Source organism: Macrotis lagotis, chromosome 1 (genome assembly GCF_037893015.1).
Source record: "Macrotis lagotis isolate mMagLag1 chromosome 1, bilby.v1.9.chrom.fasta, whole genome shotgun sequence".
Classification (NCBI taxonomy): Eukaryota; Metazoa; Chordata; class Mammalia; order Peramelemorphia; family Peramelidae; genus Macrotis; species Macrotis lagotis.
Window position 1 is genome coordinate 556,434,382 of NC_133658.1, and position 23,787 is coordinate 556,458,168.

Consider the following 23,787-nt stretch of genomic DNA (forward strand, 5'->3'; position numbering starts at 1 on the left):
TGTCATTTTGTAGAGAATTCTACAGTTGCATACTACTGGACTCTGTCTTTATCCTGTGTCACTCAACATTAAAAAATAAATGGCATGGATAAAGACATTCAAATCATATATATATCAAATGTACTGATACTATAAAGCTGTTAAAAGAAGATAATTCATTGAAAAATAGAGTCAGAAAGTATTCAAAACCCATCAAATTAACCTTACATTGTGACAGTAAACCAAATTGAATATTGAATAGCAAGAATAAATGGAAATTTTTACTGTATAAAGTACATTTAGGTTAGAAAACCATTTACATCAGTTAAGGATAGAAGAGACCAGGCTTACAGAGTAGGATTTTTATTATTATTGTTATTATTATTATTAATAGTGCTTATCATAATAAAGATAATTAAGTAATATTTATTATAATTGGCTATTTTATAGAACTTTCTAAGTGCTTTAAGAGTATTATTTCATTTTATCCTAAAAGCAACTCTTGAGTATAGGTGCAAAAGCTAAGAAAAAAGAGGTAGACACCTTAAGTAGCTTATCTGGGTTCATTCATACAGCTAATATGCATCTGAGGCTGGATTTGAACTCAGGTTTCCTATTTCTGGATCTAAAACTTTATCCCATTGCATCAATCATCTGTCTTAACTGACCACAAGAGAATTTTAATCAACTCAAAAGTATGACTTGGTTATTATAAAAGCCTGTGCAATTGCAGGCAGCCTTAATAGAAATATTGCTGTTTGTCCTTAATTCTCAAAGATGATCAATTACAGCAAGAGGGTGATGTCTTGAATTGCAGTAGAAATATAATATCCAGGTTATGATGGATATCCAAGAGTTGATTATACCCTATCTGGATGCTACCCTTTAAGAAGAGTACTAGCAAACTAGAAAACATTCATGAATGGGCCATCAGGTGGGGAGGAAAGAGATCTAGAAATCATAGCATAGGAAAAATTGCAGAGAGAACTGGGAATATTAGCTTGGGGAAAAGAAGACTTAGGGACAGCATGAGGTTGAGGTTTTGCTTTTTCCCCCCAAGTATTTGAAGTTCTTTATGGAAGTAATATATTGGGGGTTTTTTTGTTGCTCCAGTGAATAGAACCTAAAGATTAATGGTACATGAGGTAGATTTCAGTTTGATAAAAGAAAGTATTTTCTGCCAAATAGAACTATTCAGCAGTAGACTAATTATCTCAAAGAATATCAAGGTCCCTTTCAAGTAGAGTCAGGGAAACTGTCAGGGGCATTGTAGAAGATATTTCCACAGTAGGAGAGACAGGGCTGACTGATCTCTGAGACTTCTTAAAACTCTTAGCATTCCATGGTTCTTTGGACTTTATTAATAGTGATTTTTTTTTTAACTTTTGATTCTTAGTTAATTTTTTTATTTGCTCCAAATATTTCATCAGATTTTTGAGTTTTGCTTACAGAAGCATCATTCTGTCATTCAATATTAAATGTTATCCAGTGGTGAGCTTTTAGAGCCCAAAATGATTATATTAAACCACATCTGGTATTTTGTCCAATTATCCACACTGGAAACATGATACCATTTCCCAGAATAAATCCCCAATGTGACTGTCTGCATTTATTTCACTTTATTCATAGTCTAGGCTACAATTCAGTAGTGATGAAAATAATCATTTTGAATTATTTCAACAGTCTAAAGTTTACAAAGTGCTATTGGACTTGCTTAGATGCACCTGAATGGATACAAGCTGTCATTGCTTTACTGTTAAAATCAACATTTCATAAATACTTCTTCTGAAGTGAATAGCTTTGTGAAACTGCACATTGAAAATCTGGAAATGATAGTTGAGAACCTGAAAAATTTCCCTTAGGTTCTTTGTATGTATATATATATATATATATATGTATATATATATATATATATATATATACATATATATATATAAATATACAAATATGTATATGTTTGAATGTGTTTATACACATAGGTATGCATATATATATATGGATAGGTTTTATATATATGCATTCCTTTATTTATATAAAATATAAATTTAAAATTCTGAGGTTATAATAAGCATTTATCAAAATATTATATACAAGGCACTGTACTTAGTGTTAGGGAATATAAATTTGAAATATAAAATTGACCCTAGCCTCAAGGAGTTTCCTATCTAATGGGGGTAAAGAATATATATGAAATAACTGACATAAGTGTGAATTTATCATTAATTCTCTGCTTATTATAAGTTGCATGATAAACAAGGTCAGGTAGAAGGATTCCTAAAGAATGTGTAACTTTGTCCTTTCATATTATTTTTTAAAATTAGATTTTACTATTTTTATTTAACAAAGTTGTCTTTTTCTCTTTCACTTTTCTCCTTTTGGAAAACAAACAAATAAAACCTTCGTAACAATTATGCCTAGTCAAGCAAAAGAAATTACCATATTGGCCATATCAAAAAATTATCTCTTATTCAACATTCTCTATCAGGAGATGTGGCTAGCTGAATCATCAGTCCTTGGAATTATAGTTGGCCATTGCATTGATCAGAATTCTTAAGGTTTCTTTTTAAACCAACTCCTTTAATTCAAAAAATAAGAAATTAAGACCTTGAAAGTTTCAGTAGCTTAACAAAGTTCTCATGGCCATTAAGTAGGTAATAGTTTGATATCATATCCTCTTATTCCAAATCCAGTGCTATTTAAACTATACTACATTGCTAGCCATTGCCACTGGTATCACCCTAGAGCAGGACCTAGTTACCACTCATATGGTTTCTTACAGCAGCCTAAGAACAAGTCTTCTTACCTGTTTGCCAAACCATCATGCATATCACTTCTGGATTCATCGTCCTAATTCATAGATTTAGTCATCATATAATTATTCAAATGTCCTTTAATGGTTACCTATTGCTTGTTGAATAAAGTTCAAACTCCTTTGCCTGGTATTTAAGATTCATAACAATAGAACATTATTATGTTTCTCTGACCTTAATAACAATAATGGCTAGCAGTTATTTAATACTTTTAGGCTTTGCCATGTTATTTGATTTGATCCTCACAACCATCTTCAGAAGTGATTTTTAAACAACAGAGAAAACTGAGGTAGCAAGAGGCGAAGAGGCTTGTTGAGGGCTATATACCTAGAATATATCTGAGGAGTTGGATCTTTCTGACTCAAGTTCAACATTTTTTTCCCATCTATGCACGTATCACTCAACTACCAGCTCTTATATGTCTTTCCTTCTATTTTCTATGTTCAGTCAAACTGGACCACTTGCCATTGCCCATATAGCTTATAGGCTTTCCAGACTTTGCCTTTGATCATGCTAGTTCTTATGACTGGAAAGTCCTTGTCATTGTTTCTACTTGTTGAAATCCTGCATATTCTTTAAAACCCAACTTAATCCCACCTAATCCAGGAAATTCTTCCCTCTCCCTAAGAATCTCAGGGTAATGGAAGATGATAGGATATAAACATACGCAAACAGAAGAGGAAAAGATGGCAGTATGGCACAGTCTTAATTGGGACATCAAAGATATGAAAGGGAATGCCATGAGAGACACCTGGAGAGGGAGGGCAGAAGTTAAAGCAGGGGCTTTTGTTGCCAAGATGAAGGGTTTTTGTTTTCCTTGCTATGCAGTGGGAAACGGGTGAAAGTTTTACATTAAGAAGACTTCTTAACCATTGTAGAGTCATAGACTTTAGAAGGAAGGAAAGAAATAAGCATTTGTGAAGGGCCTCCTTTGTGTCAGCCTCAAAGCTGAGTTCTTTATTTTCTTATTTAATTCTCGTAGCAGTCTTAGGAAATGGGTGCTATTCATAGCCTCAGTTTCCAATTGAAAAAAAATAAGACAGATAAGAGGCTGAATGACTTGCCCAGCTTCTTACAGCTAGTAAGTGTCTGAATTTGGATTAGAATTCAGATCTTCCTGGTTTCAAGCCCTGTCACTAAGACAGTAGTTGCCTCTAAAAAACAGAATGACTGCTACAATTATTGCCTTATTGATCTCCCTGCCTCCATTCTTTTCTCAATCAGTCCTTCATATAATTTGTAAAATTGAGAAGAGAGTAAATAAATAGGATATAAAAACCAAAGAAAAAAATACCAAATTTGTATCCCTAGCATACAGTTCTGACACATAATAAAAATCTTCCTTCAAAACCTTCAATGACTAATTAATTTTTGTAGGAAAAAATAGAGGTCCCCTTAGTCTTCAGGCCTTATAAAATCTGGTCCCCAATTTGCTTTTTAGAGCATATTTTACACCACTCCACCTTTATTATACTACCATATACTGTTAAACTATTAACTGTACTTTAAAGTCAACATGCCATGCTCATTTCCATTTCTAGACTTTTTTGTATAGACTCTAGACTTTTTTGTATAGACATCTCTATATTTTAGACTGTTCCATATGTCTAGAATGTATAGTTTTTAATAATTACCTTTTGGAATCCTCATCTTCCTTAAAAAATTTAGGACCATTAATGAATCCTGGTTTTTCTCCTTCCTATCTCTCTCTCTATTTTGCAATTTATTTTGAAATCAATAGGAAAGATAGTATTAGAACCTAATTTTTCCATTTTTTCCATACTACCTCTAAGTTTGAGAATAAATTGCAGAGGAAAGAAAAAGGAATCAGGAAAGTAAGTTAAGAAGTTATTGTTTTTGTTGTTCAGTCATTTTATATCATTTTATAGTTGTATCCAAGTCTTTGTGACCCCATTTGGGATTTTCTTGACATAGAAACTGGAGTGGTTTGCCATTTCATTCTCCAGCTCATTTTCCTGATGAGGAATTGTCCAACATCACAGAACAAGTAACTGTCTGAGGCCAAATTTGAACTGAGGAAGATGAATCTTCCTGACTCCAAATCTGGCATTCTATCTACTGTACCACCAAGCTACCAAGAAGTTATTAAAATAATACAAAAAAGGGGCGAAAAGGTCTTGAAATGGGTTGTTTCAGAGTGAGAATAGAAGGGAGAATTGATGAGAGATGTCCAGTTACAAAATGGAGTTGGTTTGAAGTGGGAATCAAGAGAACCAATTAGAATCTCTGTCTCATGAACACTGACTCTGTCTCCTCCATCTTTATGTTTTTCTGTAAATGATCCATGGGGAAACTAGATGGTGTAAACCATCTCTTAGTTAATGCAAGTAGATCAGCAATCTTCAATTCTGGGAAAAGAAAGGCCTCAAAACCAATTTGTCTTCCTCCCAATTGGGAAAGTACATTCATTTCTTCCAGTTAGAAATCAGATTATCTAATTTTGTATCCTAGTTTGTACCTTATTGTTTTCTTATAATTAATTGATTTTATTTGGTTGTTTTTAATGCATACTCTTCTGTCACATTCTGAATTCAAAATCTTTAGATTGAGTGAGGAGTCCTCTGACCCATTTGTTATACCTGATTTGCCAATAAATCATATTGCTTGGATTGTTTCTTTGATTATTTTTAATTAGCATCACAATTTTGGCAAGCCAGCCAGGATTAAGTATCCCTGCCAAGGGATTAAGCTAAAAGAAGATTCAAAAAATCTTCTCAGTTTTCAGCTTATGTGATGGGGATGATGGCGATCCCATCAAAAGTATTTAGAGAAGCTGAGAGAAATGACTCTTATAGGGAGAAAATAATGAGTTCAGTTTTGGACCTGTGAATTTGAAATGGCAATAGGTATAGAAATCCCACATGTAATTGTAAATACATGACTGAAGTAATACTGTGGAATATGGGGAGAAGCTAAGGGTGAATACTAGATGTGGGAATCATCTACATGGAGATGACAATTAAAAGCATGAAAGTAGATAAGATGATAGAAAATATAAAGAGACAATTAAAGGGGCCCATGTTTGAGGAAGAGGAAAAAGGTGAGGAAATATCAAATAAAGTTATTGAAATGCAGACTCTTAATAATGTGCTCTGTAGAGAACAAGGGAGACAAGAATTAGGGGGTAGGAGTGAGAAGCAATTGGATTTGACAATAAGCAGGACATTTGATGAGTAATGAGTTGACAGTGAGAAAAGGGAGGCAATAAATTTAGTTCAGAGTTAGTGAAAAAAATGAGAGTTGAGAACACAGAGGAATGAGATAATAGGGTCAAAATACAGGGTTTGTTTTTTAAATTTGGAGGGGGTGTTTGTTGGTAGGATAAGGAAGAACTGAGCATGTTTCTAGACAGAGGCTTTGAAGGCAATGAAAGGTGAGGAGAGAGACAGAGACAGAAAGATATGAAAAATCCTATAGGCATAGGGGAGAGAGATTTAGCCAAATAGTTCATTCTTAATCTATAGAGTGCCATTTTTTTAAAAGTGTGTTTTATACATTTTAAAAAATTTGAGAGGTGACCATGAGAGGAAATTTCAAATGTATTGTAAATATTTACTGACATTTTATACCCTCATTGTGACTAGTCCACTTAGTGAGTTCCAGAGCCTAATTCCTCTATATTGCCACTATACAAACCAGACAATGTCAATAATGCCAAAAGTTTCCATAATAGAATTGTCCTTTGATTAGTATTTTCATCTTGCTAGTGAGAATGTATATAAAACACAAGTTACTCTCTCTTTTCTTCTGGAGATAATATCTAAAAGTTGGAATTCTAAGGTATTTGAATTCTGGAAAGAATAGAACATTTGTCCGTAAATTGCATTCATACACTGTGTCCCAGTAGAGATCACAGGGCAGCAGCTTCCCTAAGAACATTTAGTACATCTTTTGAACTACTTACATCAATAATAATAACTATTATAATGACTTTCTTCCTTGAACCAAAAATATTTTATAGATAATACTCCAGAGATCACAGGGTGATGGTAGATATTATCATTAGTTCCATTCTAAAAATAAAGAAGCAAAGGATAGCATGCAAATGAAATAACTGGTTGAAACCGGCTACTAAAACTTAAAGCACCTGGTGAATGTATACCTAATGGTGCCCATTATTATTGATGAAAATCACTAAAATATTTTGGGGAAAGGTAGGCTAACTTATCCAATCATGTTATCATTTTTATAAAGGGCTTATTATTATAACATACACAATTACTTTTAAGAAATTGATAATAAAAATTGTTAGTAATTTTTCCTGTGGGTTTATTTTTTTAGATGTGCCTAGCATCAGAAGGAGTAAAAGTAGAAGACTCAAAAGTGATGAAAACAGAAGAATCAGAGGGGAGAGACATGGAAGAATCTGAGAAGGGAAAAGTAGAAAGGGAAATAAAAGTAGAGAAATCAGAGGAAGACAAGTTGCAGAAGAAGACAGAATTGGAAAAGCCAAGTGAAGAAATAGTCAAAGACTGCCCAAGTGTCAAAAACTTTGAGGAGATTAAAGCAGATCAAGTGAAAGAAGGAGAGAAGGAAGATGGTAAAGAGATAAAAAAAGAAGAGTTGAGGGAAGATACAAAGTGTAGCCACTTTATTGATCCTTCTTCTTCCATCAATAGTAAGCCAATCACAGGTGATGGTCCCAGCAGAAAAGATCCAACATGCCATTCCCATGACACTGTGATCATTGAGGACACCTTAGGATTAAGCAAACCAGAGAAGCTAAAAAAGAAAAAGAAAAAGAACAAAATGGACCGACATGGGAATGAAAAGTCCACTCCCAAGAAAACCTGCAAAAAGAGGCAGTCCTCAGAGTCTGATATTGAGAGTGTTATATATACTATTGAAGCAGTTGCAAAGGGAGATTGGGGCATTGAGAAACTTGGTGAAACCCCTCGCAAAAAAGTTCGCACATCCTCAAGTGTGAAGGGAAGCATTCTGGATGCTAAGTCACCAAAGAAAAAAATGAAGTCAAAAGATAAGAAGATGACAAAGGAAAAACTGTCAAACACCACCAAAGAGTCCAAACCTCTGGATTTCATTAGTATTACTGCCAATAAAGAGATTACCGGAGAAGTTCCAGAGTGTATAAGAACAGAACCATTGACTCCGACGGAGGAGGTTCTACCACAGAGCTTGCCAGGACAAGTCAAAACAGAGGAGAGTGACTGTAATAGAAAGATAGAAATCTGTGGCTCAAGGAAATCTGAGAGGTCTTGCAAAGGTGCTCTTTATAAAACTCTGGTGTCAGAAGGCATGCTCACATCCCTGAGAGCTAATGTGGACAGAGGTAGGTTTATGCTGCTGTGCTAAAATGGGGAGTGAACAAAAGAGCATCAGTCTTTTCTTTAGACCTAATGGAAGAAACAGCAGCCAGTTTTCACTTGGCCAGCAGTCGTACGGTCATTTTGATTACACATTTTCCCTGATTGGTGTCATTTTTTCCATTCATTTACTAGGCTGCCATAAGTTCTCAGAGTACAAATGCCCTTAGTAGCTTTAAATTATTAAACACTGGTAATTTAGAAAGATTGAGGCTCAGTTTAGTACTCTTTGGGGTCTAGGTGAAGGAAGAGATAATTGAGTTTAAAAAATGGCTCCCTCTCTGCCCTCAAGAAGCTTAGAAGGTAATGAGAAGAGAAAGGCAGGCAGTTAAGCTAGGTAGTAAATAACTGTAATAAAAGGTAGAACATATGAAAAGGAAGGAAGAATCCAGGTAAGTCTTGCTTTTTTTTTTGAAATGAGTAGGAATTATTGAAACTGATCTAAAGAGTTTATTTTATTATGTTTAACTGTTTGACAGGATCAAAACCCATAACTACTAATTCTTTAAGGAAAAATATATGCCCTAAACCATTTTGTGGCATTATCAAAGCTACATACACAAAACTACATTTAATAGAATGTTCTTTTTTTGAGGAATGAATCTAGAGTCCATGAAATACTGTAAAAGCTAGATTCATATAATACTGCGTCTTTATTTTTAGTCTGTGTTCTATCTTTTCTCTTGTATATTGTTATTCTAATTTCATTTTAATACTTCTATTTACATGGATAAAAAGGATATATGTCAGAAGACTTAAATGGAAAGAGAGAAACATGACTTCATTAGTAGGAAGGACCTTGAAATAGGGTGCCAAGGATGAGTATATGATCTCCTGGAACTATTAACAGAGAATTGTAAAAAACTTGAAACAGTAATGCTAAAAGTACAGTAGTTCCTACATGTTCAAAAATCCTGAATAAGAAAAATGCTATTGATCAAACCATTCTTTGGATTGTATAGTCCTTCCACTCTTTTACCACTCAATATACATGACAAAGAAACTCAGAAAACACTAGATAAGTTTAGTACTTATTCTTTAGCTATAGAATAGTATGAATCATTTACAAAAGAATCTGAAATGTTTATATCCAGGATAGTTTAAGTTAAACTGAAGTAACACATGAGCTATTTGTGAGGTTGGTTCAATGCTTTTCTGCTCCCAGGACAGCAACATGAAATCTATTCTATTTTATTTTCCTAGGGAAAAGAAGCTCAGGAAAAGGCAACTCCTCTGATCATGAAGGTTGTTGGCATGAAGAAAATTGGTCATTTACCCAGTGTGGGACAAGTGGGAGTAAGAAACTAAAAAGACCAAAGCCAAAGGAAGAATATGTCCTTGGGTAAGTGATTATGCATATAAAGTCAATTATAAATTATACTTAATCATACATACCCCATGTATAATAGAGTGGGAAGATTCATGATAAATTTCTATATATTCAAAAATACTCTTCTGGTTTTTTTTAATAATAGTATTTTATCATTTCCAATTACATGTAAAAATAGTTTTCAACATTCATTTTTGTGAGATTTTGAGTTCCACATTTTTCTCCTCCTTTCCTCCCTTTCTTCCCCACCCCAAGACAGCAAGTAATCTAATACAGGTTATATATGTATGGATTCAGTTAAACTTATTTCCTTATTAGTCATGTTTTGAAAGAAAAATCAGAACAAAAGGGGAAAAAACACAAAAAAAAGTTGTAAAAAATGAAAATAGAATGCATTGATCTACATTCAGATTGTATTGTTCTTTCTCTGGATGTGGATGGTAATTTCTATCATAAGTCTTAGAATTATCTTTGATCACTGCATTGCTGAGAAGAGTTAAGTCTTTCATAGTTGATCATCACACAGTGTTGCTGTTACTGTGTACAACGTACTCATTCTGTTCATTTCACTCAGCATCAGTTCATGTAAGTCTTTTCAGGCAAAATCCCTCTTTTTTACATTTCCTAATCCAAACTAAAATTTGTCAGATTTACATACCACCATCTTTTCTGTAGAGAAACTCATCCAAGTCACAACCATGAAATGATTAACTCCCTGAGTTCAAGCTTTTGGATCACCCTAGTCATTTGATTCTAGTTGCTAGAATTATTGAGCTCTTTCTGTGTTTCTTGTATTCTAGCACAAAAAAGGTAACACAAAAGAAGCATATGATATTCTCCATGACCTCAAGAAAGTAGTGGTTCAGCAGGAGATACTGAGTGAATATTGTTGAGGTGAACTGAATAGGAAACAATGAAAGGACAATGTTAAAAAGATAGCAAAAAGTGCTTTATAAGAAGACAACTGAGGAAGATGAATGGAGGAAGAGACAATGTGAGCCCAATTTGTTGGTCGAGTTGTTCAAGGAGTATGGTGCTTAGATTTAGAATTGAAATGGACATTTGAAGTCAGCTAGTTCAATGCCCTCATTTTACATTTGAGGAAACTGAGGTCCAAAAAAGTTAAATGACACTCAAAGTCACATAGTAAGATTTGATCTCAGGTTCTCTAGCTACTAATCCATCACTCTTTCTACTGCACTACCAATAATTATATAATATTATGTATAGGTATATAATTATCTTAAGCATACAAATATAATATATAGACATAAATATAGCTAATGTTTAGATATAAAAATGTATTTTATATATTGTATTCAGATATATAATCTCATAATATCATTAAAATATTTATATGGTCTAGTCCAGTTCTTCAAAATAGGAGCATTTTAAAGTTAATTCAGATCTTACCTGCTCTCCTGCCAAGGGACAGGCAAAAAAAATGACTATAAGTTGTGGGAATAATGATCATTTTGTGTGCTGAGAGCTATAATTTCTCTTGGTCAAGTGTAGAGGTTTTCCATCAATTCCTTTTTGACTACATTATATTCTAGTAATTTAATTCATTAATCAATTTTTTTTGGCTTGGACTTATTTATTTATTTATTTTGAGAATTCAATCATGAGATGACAGTAAGAAAAATAATAGACACTTCTAGAGTGTTTTAAAGTTTTTAATATATCTTCATTCCATTTTCTCATTTGAGCTTCAGGACAATTCCTTGAGCTTAATCATACCCTTTTTACAGTTGAGGAAACAGTCGAGAAGTTAAGTGATTTGTGATTAAATTCAGAATTGTCTTGTGCTTTCTTGAAATGTAATTGTTGATAAATCAGGTCACTTTAGATTTAGAGCTATAAGGGACCCTGGAGATCACCTCATCCAGCACCTTTCTTTTCTCCTACTCCCATATTACAGGTGAGAAAACTAGGGCCCTGAAAGGTAAATTAAATTGTCCAAAGACTATAGGTAGGAAGTAACAGGAAGATGATTTGGAACCCAGGTTCTCTGACTCCAAATATATCTTGGGTAGTCCCAATAAGAGATTTGAGAATTATTACTTTAGTCAGAGAAGGCACATGGTATGAATGATACTCAGTATCATTCGCTTTTTATGTCTTATTGATGATCTTTTTTTAATCACTGTTATTTCCCACCAGTAGAGTTTTCCCTTGTAATATAGTCAGACAAAACAAATCATTGTCCATGCCTCATTTCATACCTCCAGACAACCATATCTGTGCTGAAAGGAGGAGTGCTTTATCATTAGTCTTCTAAAATCATGCTGAATCACCATATTGATCAGAGTCCTGCAGTCTGCAATCTTTCAACAAAACATCATTATCATTAAATATTTAAAAGTATTATTTATTTTGGTGGTTGGAGACGGGACCAGTGTTTCAAGAACCCAAAAGCAACAGGCTAGTTTGACCAACAGGAGACAGAAAGATTCTAGTACTGATTTTCTCCTGTATGACCTTGAAGACTTTGTCATCTGTGAAGTCAGAGGATAGTCAATCAACAAACATTTTTTAAAATTCTCTGTACCAGACCCTGTACTAAGCTCTGTGGATACAAAACAAGGCAAAAACATGATATGAAGTTTCCTCATGCATAAACTGAATAATTTTGAACCAGGTTCTCTCTTATATTCACTTGGAGCTTTAAAATTCTAGGCTACTATGAAATATAGTGGAGGAAAAAAGCCATAGGAACTTTATCTAATAGATAAATCCATGCCATTCTGCTGTATGAGTAAACAACTACTGGAAAAAAGAAAAAGAAAATTAAAATAATTCCATCTGTCTTTATTTGATTTTAAGCATTTCTTTGCTCTAAAATGAACAAAGGAACAAAAGTTGGTTGATCTTTCTTCAGGGTTAAAGGGGAGCTTCCTATTACAAAATGCAATATGAGATAGTAATATTAAATCAAGGTAAAAATAATTAAGAATTGTTCAAATTATAATTCTAGAGCCATAGAGAAGCAATTCCTGGGGCCATGAGAAGAAATTGAGTTATTAAATTAGCAGTGTCACGGTACTTTGTCCACGGTGGTAAGAAAAGAAATCTGCCTATTCAGTTGTACTGCTGCCAAAAATCCTTAGGGATTTCTCAGAATTCCAATTGGAAAAGAACAAATTGAATAAAAACGGTGGGCCTTTTTTGAGTGTGTATGTGTACCACAAAGTAGTAGAATCCTTTATCAATGTTTGCATGCATGCTCATTTTATGCAGTCATTGCAATATATTGAGCATATTTAAAAGTAAGTACACATGTTGATGAAAGAACAGGAACAGAATGAGATACATTTAGTGCTTTAAAATTGCATAGTCTTAGGTTAGATTTAATCATAGAATCTCAGAGGCTTTGTACTCCATAACTGCACCAAAAAAAAAATCCCCTCTATAGGATACCTGACCAAGTCATCATCCCAGACTCTGCTTGAAGACATCCTCTGAGGGAGAATCCATTACCCTTTGTGGCTGTCCTTTCCACATTTGGATGGTTAGACAAGTTATTAGGAAGTTTTTTTTTTTCCTTACAACAAACCTGAAATTTCCTTTTGCATCTTCTATCCACTGTCCTGCCTTGTGGGATCTAGAATAAGTCTAATCCCACTCCCATATGACAACCTTTCAAATATTTCTCCAGGCTAAACAATTCAGTCTTTTCAGCTGATCCTTTGCTAGAATGTTTCTGAAACCCTTCACCAAAGGCTATATTTTATCATAAAGTGAAACAGAAAGATATTGTTTTTTAAATAATGGGTCCACATAATTTATTTCATTCCTCTTGGGTTTTTTTTTAATCCAAACTAAGTCTAATTAGATTTACCATCATGTATAAAGCAGTACCATTGACATTTTCACATTACTTCTAACTTAAAGGCATTGTTAAATGTAATGTTATGAAGAAAAGAGAAAAGGCTCTTAGTCAAAACCATGGGCCTTTTTAGATATCTACCATTTCTCTATGGCACTTTGTGCTAAAGAAAGACGTATAAAATTTTAGAAATTATTTAGGAATAGATTACTAGAATAGAGGAGTAGAAATTATGACTTCCTACCAGAAAGCTCCATTGTCCTCATTTCAGTACACGACATGCATTAAGCATTTTAGAGGTTCAGGAAAATTTAAATTTTCTCTTGCAAATTTGGTTTGTGGGTTCTCTGTAAGGAGTGCATACCCACATGTATATTATTGACAGATTTTTTCATCTCCATTCCTAAATCAAGAATAGGTTTCATCTGTTGTTGTTTTTTTCCCCTTTAAGGTAGAATTTGACAGACTGGATGGATTGTTTTGCACTTCCTGGTATAGAATTTGTCCACTTTGAGTAGTGAGAAATGGTAGCAGATGTGTTACCATACCCTGAGAATTATAGAATTAAGCTCAGGAAATTATTCATCCAAATACTTTTTCACCTCAATTCTAGTTTGACAAACTTATGCAAAGAAAACAGAAGCCCCTCTTTAACTTCCTCTCTCTTTTACACACACACACACACACACACACACACATTACACTCACAAACACACACACACACACACACACACTACACTCACTACTCGATTGTCTTCCTAATTACATTTCTTTTTTATACATTTAACTTCTGCAAACATTTTTTAATCCTTATTACCTGTAGCTTGCTTTTGTCTTAAGATACATCACTTAGTTGAAAAGCTGATTTCCATTAAGCTAAAATTCATTCTTGACCTAGGGAAAAAAATGACAGCCACACTATATAATGCCCTTTTCCTATACTGCTTCCCTTGAACTTTGTTAATAGTATCTCACTCTGAATTATGCTACCTTCTATTGTCAATGGATAGTGACTTCTTCTATGGTTCCATTCCTCCAAAATGGAGCTCATTTTTAAAATGAAAGAATTTATCATAATATACTGAAACAAGAAGAGGGCTTAGAGAGATAATCAATCCATGAATTCTTTTTTTGTAGTTTTTTGGGGTTTTTTTTGTTGTTTTTGGCAAGGCAGTGGGGTTAAGTGACTTGCACAAGGTCACACAGCTGAGACTGGATTTTTACTCAAGTCCTCCTGACTCCAAGACAAGTCTATCTACTGAGCCACCTAGCTGCCCCTCAATCCATGAATTCCTAACCGTTTTTATGTGTTATGGATCCCTTTTCATAATATTTCTTTAAATGCAAAAAAAAAATGCATAGAGGTTACAAAAGAAATAGTTAAGATTATCTCAAGTTCTCGTTTCATTTTAATATCTTATGATAAATTGTTTCAGTTATCAAAATACTTTTAAAAACACATGTTCGTAGAAATAAAGTTAAAAAAAAAACCTTATGCAGTCCACTTCTCTCATTCTTTAGATGAGCAAACTGAGAAAAATGAGAGGGGAAATGAATTGTCCAAGATCATACAATAGGTTAGTAAGAGAGATAACTCTTGATCCCTCACCTCATTTCACTTACCCAGGTTAATGGGAGGCTGAGAAGAGGATATTTTAGGCATAAGGTTGTAGCTCTCCTTTTTGATGATTAGGCCACCAATGAAGTAATAGAGTTGGGGATGGATCCCTGGCTAGAAGGAATTTCTCTTTAGCTTAGTCAGTCTCTGATACCATTATGATAGCCGCAGGCCCCTCCCACTCCAGGCTCTTTATATAAGGATTTTCCATTATAATTATTTTTCTATTAAATGAATACTACCAACAAAGTATCAAGGAGATCCTTGACTCAGTAACTCCAAAGGATACTCATATCCTCGCCATAGCCTTAACTCATATAGAGTCTTTCCTTCTAGTGAGGGAAAAAATAAAAGGAGGTATTGCAGTAGAATTTTATTTTCCCTTTATCAAGCAGTTTCTTGGGTTATTACAACATCAGAGTATCAAACAATGATTCTCCAGTAGCCTCTCTATCTCCCAGGCTGCTTTTCAGTTAAATTTTACCAGATTTAAAGCCAATAGCAAGCAATGAGAATGTGGGCACAGTAGAATTACCACCATTGAATGTGTCAGAATCAATAACTAGACCTCCCAACCACTGATGAAATATTTCTATGTATCGTCTTGGGTAAAGTTGCCTTGCTTCTCTTACTGTGCTTTTAAAACAAATTGGCCTTTTGAAACTCTAGTTCCTTTTTTGCCAGCTCTTTAGGGTTTTTTGTTCTTATCTCCAAAATTATTTTTGCCTTTTTTTCCTCACAAAATGAAAAGCTTCTGCTGTAAAATTATTTGCATGTATGTAACACAGAGCTATACACATATAAACACACTCTCACACATATACAACACACATAAACATGCACAAACACATACAGAAGCTTGCCAATAGCAAATGATTTGGGGCAACAAGGTGACAGTGGAAAGAGTGCCATGCCTGGAGTCAAGAAGATCTGAGTTTAAATGTGGCCTCAGACACTAAGTAGCTTTGTGACCCTATTTGCCTCAGTTTCCTCATCTGTAAAATGTGCTAGAGAAGGAAATGGCAAACCACTGTAGTGTCTTTGCCAAGAAAGTCCCAGATAGAGACACAAAGAGTTGGACACAACTGAGAAACAACTAAACAATCACATTGAATTAGTTAGAAAAGACAAGTACCTATAGAGAGCATGCCTTTTTGGTACTATAGGTCTACAGAGACAATGAACTCAAACCTTAGTTTTTGAAAAATATCCCTTCACGTTAAAGACAAAAGACATTAACAAAATATTTAAAAATGAAAATTTTCAACATCCCTATATATTTTCTAAGAAATTTAGTTAATCAATAAGTATCTGTCAAGTACTGATGATGATGAACTAAGGAATTAGGGAAACAAAGTCAAATGCAATAGTTATTCTTGAGGAGCTCATAGCCTAACATAAAGCCAATATGTAAATAACTATGAACAAACTAGATACATACATACATACATATATACATATATATATGTATGTATCTTAAATTAGAGTTAAGCAAGAGAAGGAAGGCAGAGCTTTTTTTTAATTTTCATCTCCAGATTCTCTCCCTCCCCAATCCTTTCAGAAGGCAAAAAATATAGTAACTCCTTAGTTATATCATAGAATGATGTCTTAGACTTCAAAGTGTTTCAGTACATATCTAAAGTATGTAATATAATCTGTCATGAATATTTCCCCCAAAAGTGTTATTGGTAAACATCCTGAGCAAAATCTGTTCTCTAGTTTTATTTTGGTTTTTTTCCTATCTAAAAATCCACTGATAATATTTTTATTCCCAGGGTCACAAAAAGGTTCTTTATTTCTTTCAGATGATATATTTGTTAACATATTTTCCCTCTATTTGTTTGAAACCATGTGCTTTACATGCTGTTTGATTTTTTTCTTCCCCTTCCATTAGCTTAGCAAAGCTGGAAGAAGAATTTGAAAAAAAATTCAATAGCCTCCCTCAATACAGTCCTGTCACATTTGACCGGAAAAGTGTATCTGTTCCAAGAAAAAAGAAGAAGACTGGAAATGTTTCATCAGAACAGACTAAAACCAGCAAAGGTTAGATGTGCTATAGTTTTCTACAGCACTGTCAGACTCTGTAATAAATTGTCTTCTGAAATTCTGCCTCCTTGACTCACATAATACTGGAGTTAGAAGTGAGGCAGAGAGATTGTTCATATTGTTGATTGTTTTCCAAGTTGTTTTCCATTTTATTGTTTTCTAAAATTTTCTTTTTTCTCTCTCTGTTGATTTTTGCTTTTTTTTTCCCTTTTTTGCTTTCCAATCTTTGCTTTAATCAAAGATGCATTCGAGTCTTTTTTTCAAACCATAGTTTATATAAATCTCAAGCAACCTGCTCCTTGGGATTAGTCTTACTTTGTAGTGCTGAGACTTTCTTGAGCCAAAACTGCTGCTTAAATAGAAATTTTTCTGCTGCATATAAGTCATTGCTATACGAATTAACACCTACATAAGACTAACTGAAACTATAAAGCAAGAGATTTATTACCCTGGTGATTATATCTGTCAAATGAATAGAAGCAATCTCATACTGGCAAGTGAATATTACATTGATGTTCCAAGTATGTTGACTCAGCTATGGTGTTAGCTTTTTAATTTGAGAAAATCTTTTTATTTTACCCTTCTGTATTTAATAAATTGCTTCTTTATCTTTATCATAAAAAACTAAATTTAAAAAACTTATCAATTTTATATATAGTGAATCCTAATGCTTGTACCAGATTACTTTTGTGTATTAAGATCAGGAATGTATTTTAAGTTTTTTAAATTAAACAACTCTTATATTGGAGAATAATTTCCTTCCAATAACAATGTGAAGTAGAGTGAGTCTTATCACTCTCATTTTATGAATGCAGGAACTAAGGCTTAGGGAAATCTCACAACTTGTTCACTGAATCATACCTAATAAATGTCAGAGTTAAGAATTTGAATTCAGTTCCTCTCTCTGCTGAATCATTACTCTTTTCGCTACATCCCAGTGCACTTTACCAGGCCTGGGTGTGTTAGAACAATACATCTAGTTTTCTGCCAGAAACATTAGTTCAAAATTTGATAAACTCAAATTGAAAGAGGAAGGATACTAACTTCTGAAGATCAAAATATAAATAAATCAATAAAATATCATAAAACATAGCATGCCTTCCTTAGATAATTCATTAGATGGCTCTATATACCAATGTGCATACCATTTGTAGGAAAATTAACTATGGTATACTGCTTATTATTTTTCTAGAGTACCTCTGTTTAAATCATAGAAGATCAGTCTTTACTTTTTACATGATGTCATTTTCATCTTACTTAGATGTATTATTTTCTTTCTTTTTCCTGGAATATTACAAATATGGATTTGGAGAGTCTTGAGAGAGCAGATCGTGTTAAGTATTATGTGGAAACAGTTAAGATGTATGGAGTAGAGAAAAACTAGTTTCTTCCCCTAGAGGATAAAAGTTATCATATTAATCCCCCACCCCAGAGACCAGAAAAATCTTTTGGGGATGAGAACTGGACTAATTATTAAAAAAAAAAAAGTTCAAATGAGGGCCCAGGTTCAAACTTAAAAGCAAATTTAAAAAAGGCCTGGATGGTTTTAAATAACTGGATTGTGGACAGGACTGGGGAGGAGGAAGTGATAATTACTATTTGAGTACTGAAAGGTAAGAGATCATTAAGATTTCTCAACTAATTAAGAAAGATAAGTTTTCTTAATAAACAGCGGAAAGAATTGCTGATGGATATTCTACAACATTTGATTTGGGAAAATGAAGCAGAAATGGAACTTGGTAAACCAAGAAGTCTGTTAGTTATGAAAAGAATCTTTTGACAGCTAGTGATGTATGATAATGGGATTACCAATTGTGTTTCTTCTCCATAAATGTTGTAGAATAAGAGAGGATGGTCCAACAGACAAAGTTAGATGATTTTACAGGGGTTTTAGGTGCCCCAATTATTTTTAGACTTAGAATTACTATCTTTAACATAAATTAAAAAGTAGGTATTAAAATATTGTTATTTGGATTGTATTATCCTCATTTGAGACAATATAGTACTTTAAAGTTGGGGAATGGAGTGTGGCATGAGAGTTTTTTTGTTATTTATAGAGCATATGCCAACAAGCCCACCTGGGAGCTAGGATTTGTTTTCTAATGTTTTGTATAAAATTCTCTGTAGGGACTTGGTTGTCTATGTTCTACTGTTTTCATATGCCAGCTGAAGTTGTGATATGTTACCTTTTTCCTCTTATTAATAGATGCTATTTCGTAGTACACTATTATCTTATTCCTCCTTTGCCCCAAAACAGTATACTCCCAAACCACAAATCATCAGATGTTCTTATGTATAACACAGAAGTTTAGCTTTCTTTAAAATTTTCTTGACTGTTTGTCTCCTTTCTGTTTACTCTGACTTACTCAGATTGAGGGGAGTATAGTTTTTTTTTTAAGCAGGAATTAAATAATATAGGCTGTATTTAGCAAACTAATTATAGAAATATGCTTGTGACTGATTATAATTTGATATTAGGATGCCAACATAGCACTAGCATACTAGTCTACAAGTTATTAATGGAATTACTGTACCAGCTGCTACATAATCAACTGCTCTTTATTGGGGAAAAAAAGAGAGGGATGTGTTTTTCATGAAATCTAAACCCTTTGCTTTTTTTGTAAAATGGCATTCATAGAATTTTCTTTTTGTTCAGTGCTTTTCGTCATGTCCAACTCTTTGTGACCCCATTTGGGGTTTTTTTGGGCTAAGATACTGGAGTGGTTTGCTATTTCCCGCTCTAGCTCCTTTTATATATATAAGGAAATTGAGGCTAACAGGATTAAGTGACCAGGGTCACACAGCTAATGAGTAGGGGAGGTCATATTTGAATTCAGATCTTCCTGATTTCATCCCCAGTGCTCAAACCACTGTGCTACCAAGGATATTAGGTATCATAGCATTCTGTTATTTGCCCCCTTGCATTGCATAAATATGCATAAATTATACCAATATTGTAGATTATAGAGAATTTCTCAATAGGGATAAGGAATAGGAACTGCACTTGTGATTCATTGGTAAAGGGAGCACTACCAAGTTACAAACTCTTTTTATCAATTCATGTTGGCATCATCTCTACAATTTATGGTCTTTGAACCTTGAAGCAACAAATTTTGGAGGTTTGTTACTTGCCCAAGGTCACATAACTTGTATATATCAAAAACAGAACTTGAACTCAAGTGGTCCTAGGTCCTAGTCTAGCTAACGATATACTGTACCATGCTGCCTAGAGAAATTGTTCTATATTTTTTTATTTTTGATACACATTTTTGGAATTTTTATTGTTTAAACTTGGCAAATTTACTAGAATCTGCTGCTGAGTTCCCCCAGTGATCTCATTGGCATGAGACCCTCCATGTAATCCATCTCTCCCTCTGTAGATCATTTCTTGTAGCAGGATAAACTCTGTCAGAAACCCTTCTAAAATACTAAATTCTTTTAGCAAGTGATTAGAAATCCACAGCCTTCTCACTGAACTGTGTGGCAGCTGAAAGTGGAAGAGATAGACCACTTGAAAGATTGGGAGGATGTCTTAGCTCCTTCAAAACATTATCTCCTTTATAGGTGTCTGCTAGTCTCTTTAATGCTTTCTTATGATTAGGTCCAGTGTTCTTGGTCTGAACAAGTGAGTGAAAAGCCAAGTGATATGTTCCAACTCTCAAGAGGAATGTAGACACAAAATCAGAAATAAATTGTTTCCTTTTTCTCATTTCTTTTAAAACTTAAAAAATTTGTATAAATACAAAATATTCAGAATAAAATAATTATGATAAAATGCATAATAAAACATTCATTTTTATATTGTATTCCACTATTTTAATATAATAAAATTATAGTCAAACATAAAACTTAAAATTCTTTTTTCCCAATTTTATGTTGTATTTGGAGGAAAAAATGATTCTATATACAGATTTTTAAAAGAATGATTTCAAACAACTTGCAACAATTTAACTATTGCCTATATTCTCATACTTAGCACATAGTTCTATAGGAGGCAGTTAATTGATGTGTGTTGACTTATTGAATTGACTTGAAGGAACCTAGCCAACAAATATGCAACACAATAACTTTTCCCCTTAGTCTTTAAGTTTGTTTTCTAAGTGCTCCATGATCATGTATTTACCTTTCAAACATGGAGACCTTGCTTTTTACTCAATCTGCATTTAATTGTGACTATAAATTATGATGTATTAACAGTTGGTTTTCAAAAATATCAGAGTCAAGGTTCTTTACCAATTGTTTAGTAGTTTTCATTTAAAGTGGTTAGATAGGCCCTTCAGTGGATAGGCCTCCAGGGCCTATCAACATTGTTGATATTTTGGTTCTGTTATCTTCACCTCCACTTTGTCATTTCTTCTACCTCTTTTTGGTTTTTGCAAGGCAAAGGAGGTTAAGTGGCTTGCCCAAGGCCACACAGCTAGGTAATTATTAAGTGTCTGAGACCAGATTTGAACTCAGGTACTCCTAACTCCAGGGCCAGTGCTCTATCCACTGCGCCACCTAGCTGCCCCTTCTTCTACCTCTTCACATTGTTTTGACTTTAGTCCAACATACTTTTTAGGGTTTTGATTTATTTTTTTCCCTCTTTCTCTTTCTCACCATGTTAATTTAGACCCAGATTGAAACTGATTGAAAAAATCCAGGAGGAAAAAAAAAGAGAGGAATTGGAAAATGAAATGAGAGAAAAATAGAGGTAGTTGGGCTAACAGATTAGGCAGTAAGCATATCATTTCTTTTTTAGAATTATGATAAATTTAGATCATGCCATACTATAACTCAGGGAAACCCTGTCTTTCTCTAAAGAATTTCTTCTAATACTTGCAAAACCAACCTGGTTACTTATTAACCAGTTATGACCTCCTCTCTTGCCAAATACAACCCATTCCATGTACATACATACATACATACATACATACCCTCGGGGCATACAAATCCACCTTCATGTTGTTCCAATGTTAGAAGCATACTTCTGTGATTTGTTAACAACCCCAATCCAGAGTGGAATCCCTTGCAATTTATAGGAAAGATATTTTCAGACTCCTTCGGAAGCCAGAGAACTAAGTAAGAATGGAACCACCTCCTCACTCTGCCTTAATTGGACTCAGCGCAGTCTCATCTGTCAGGGGTCTGATACTGGAGCAGGATATCCACCATTACAGAAATCAAAAGCAACTGACAATATACCTATCCCAGAGGTATTCATTATTTTACTGGACCCATATCATTATTTCCCTCTATATCTATCAAAAAAGTGGGAGAGTGAGCAAAGAACAAGACCTCTAATCTTTTTGTCACTTAAAATCATGGAATTATAATATTTCTGTGTTCAAAATCATTCTGTCATTACAACTTTGCCTTACATATTTATTTCCAACTAGAATAATGAAAATGCAAGACCCAATTAGTTCATCTACCTGGGAGTCTTCCAAATCACAATAGTATGCTAATTTGCCGATATTGTTCCTAATTTTTGCTACTGTCTCCAAATACCAAAAATGTCTGGTTTTAGCAATTCCTTAAAAAAGTTAATGCTTCTGAAAGGCCTTCTCAATTCATGGTGCCATCTTTTCTTTCCTCTCAGTTTATAGCATGTCTTTGGTTCCCTTCCCCTCCTTCAGTTTGCAGTCCCAGGGTGCAGCTATTGTATATAACTCCAATGTATTTATCTATATTCACCACATTCCCTGGAGAGCCACTTTTTTAAAACTGCCTTTGTAACATCCTCAGGAGAGGACCTATGTTTGTTATAATTTAAATGTGGTCCTTGGTGACATTTTATAACTATCAGAGCTATATGTAAATGTTAATTGGCCACTGAGTATTTAACTATACACTATATATAGGCAAGAATTTAAGATCAAAAGTTCATATTTAGTAAAGCTTTTTTTAAAACTTTCATTTATTTTATAGCATCAAATAACAGAAAACCTGAATTTATACATGATAATTTGGGTTAATATAATTTTTAATTCATAATAACCCACCTATTATTACCTTGCATCCCCAAAGGTCTACTCCCTTTTAGTACTTGGAAGCCCACCTGGCACCTTCTTCTGGCTCCATTAATTCTTCTCTGGTTGCCATTTCCCATCCCTATAGGAATAGGTTTGAGAATCAAATTAGTGAAATCACTTGTGATACTAATGTCTGGTGGGGGAAAGATGGAGAAGGAAGGATGTACCTGTATATAGAATTTTAGACCCAAGTTCTAGAAGTAAGTACTGTATCATTAATTGTTGTAAATGCTGTAATTGTCTTGCTTAAAAATGCTTTTCTGTGTGCTTCTAAGTAATGTACATACTTAAGGCTCATGTTTACAGCTTCTACGAAATCTTCATGGAAAAAAATAATGGTAAAAATTGCCCTTCAATGAATAGAATTCACTTAAATATGGCACTGCTTTTGCAAGAATAATTCAGGGTGGGGGCAGGGGAAGAGAGCCTATTTGCTTTTCCTACCTACTCTTCTTTTTGCATCTTATTAATGATTCAGAGGGTTTAGGACTCATGTACCTGCAGAGGGTAACTGGGAGGTGACTCCTATGGGGACCACTAAAGTATCAGTGCTCTGGCTCTTTTGTATTTTTTTTTTTTTTTTTTTTTTTTAGTTTTTGCAAGGCAATGGGGTTGACTTGCCCAAGGCCACACAGCTAGGTAATTATTAAGTGTCTGAGGTCAGATTTGAATTCAGGTACTCCTGACTCCAGGGCCAGTGCTCTATCCACTGCGCCACCTAGCCACCCTGCTCTTGTGTATTTTTGAGGGAATGACCCTTATAAACTATAAAATAGATCCTTTTACTATGATGTATTGGGTGGGGGGGAAGGAAAA

At 34.0% G+C, this 23,787-nt stretch overlaps 1 protein-coding gene across 16 annotated transcripts in view; it reads left to right on the top strand.

Annotated features, from left to right (window-relative positions):
- LOC141507078 (HMG box transcription factor BBX-like) overlaps positions 1-23,787 on the top strand; it is a 369,819-nt gene that overhangs the window by 314,869 nt on the left and 31,163 nt on the right. For all 16 annotated transcript variants that reach the window (XM_074214420.1, XM_074214422.1, XM_074214417.1 and 13 more), the window contains 3 exons: positions 7,092-8,100; positions 9,338-9,476; positions 16,806-16,954. In XM_074214420.1, coding sequence (XP_074070521.1) covers positions 7,092-8,100; positions 9,338-9,476; positions 16,806-16,954 — 1,297 coding nt within the window. The remainder of the gene's footprint in view (positions 1-7,091; positions 8,101-9,337; positions 9,477-16,805; positions 16,955-23,787) is intronic.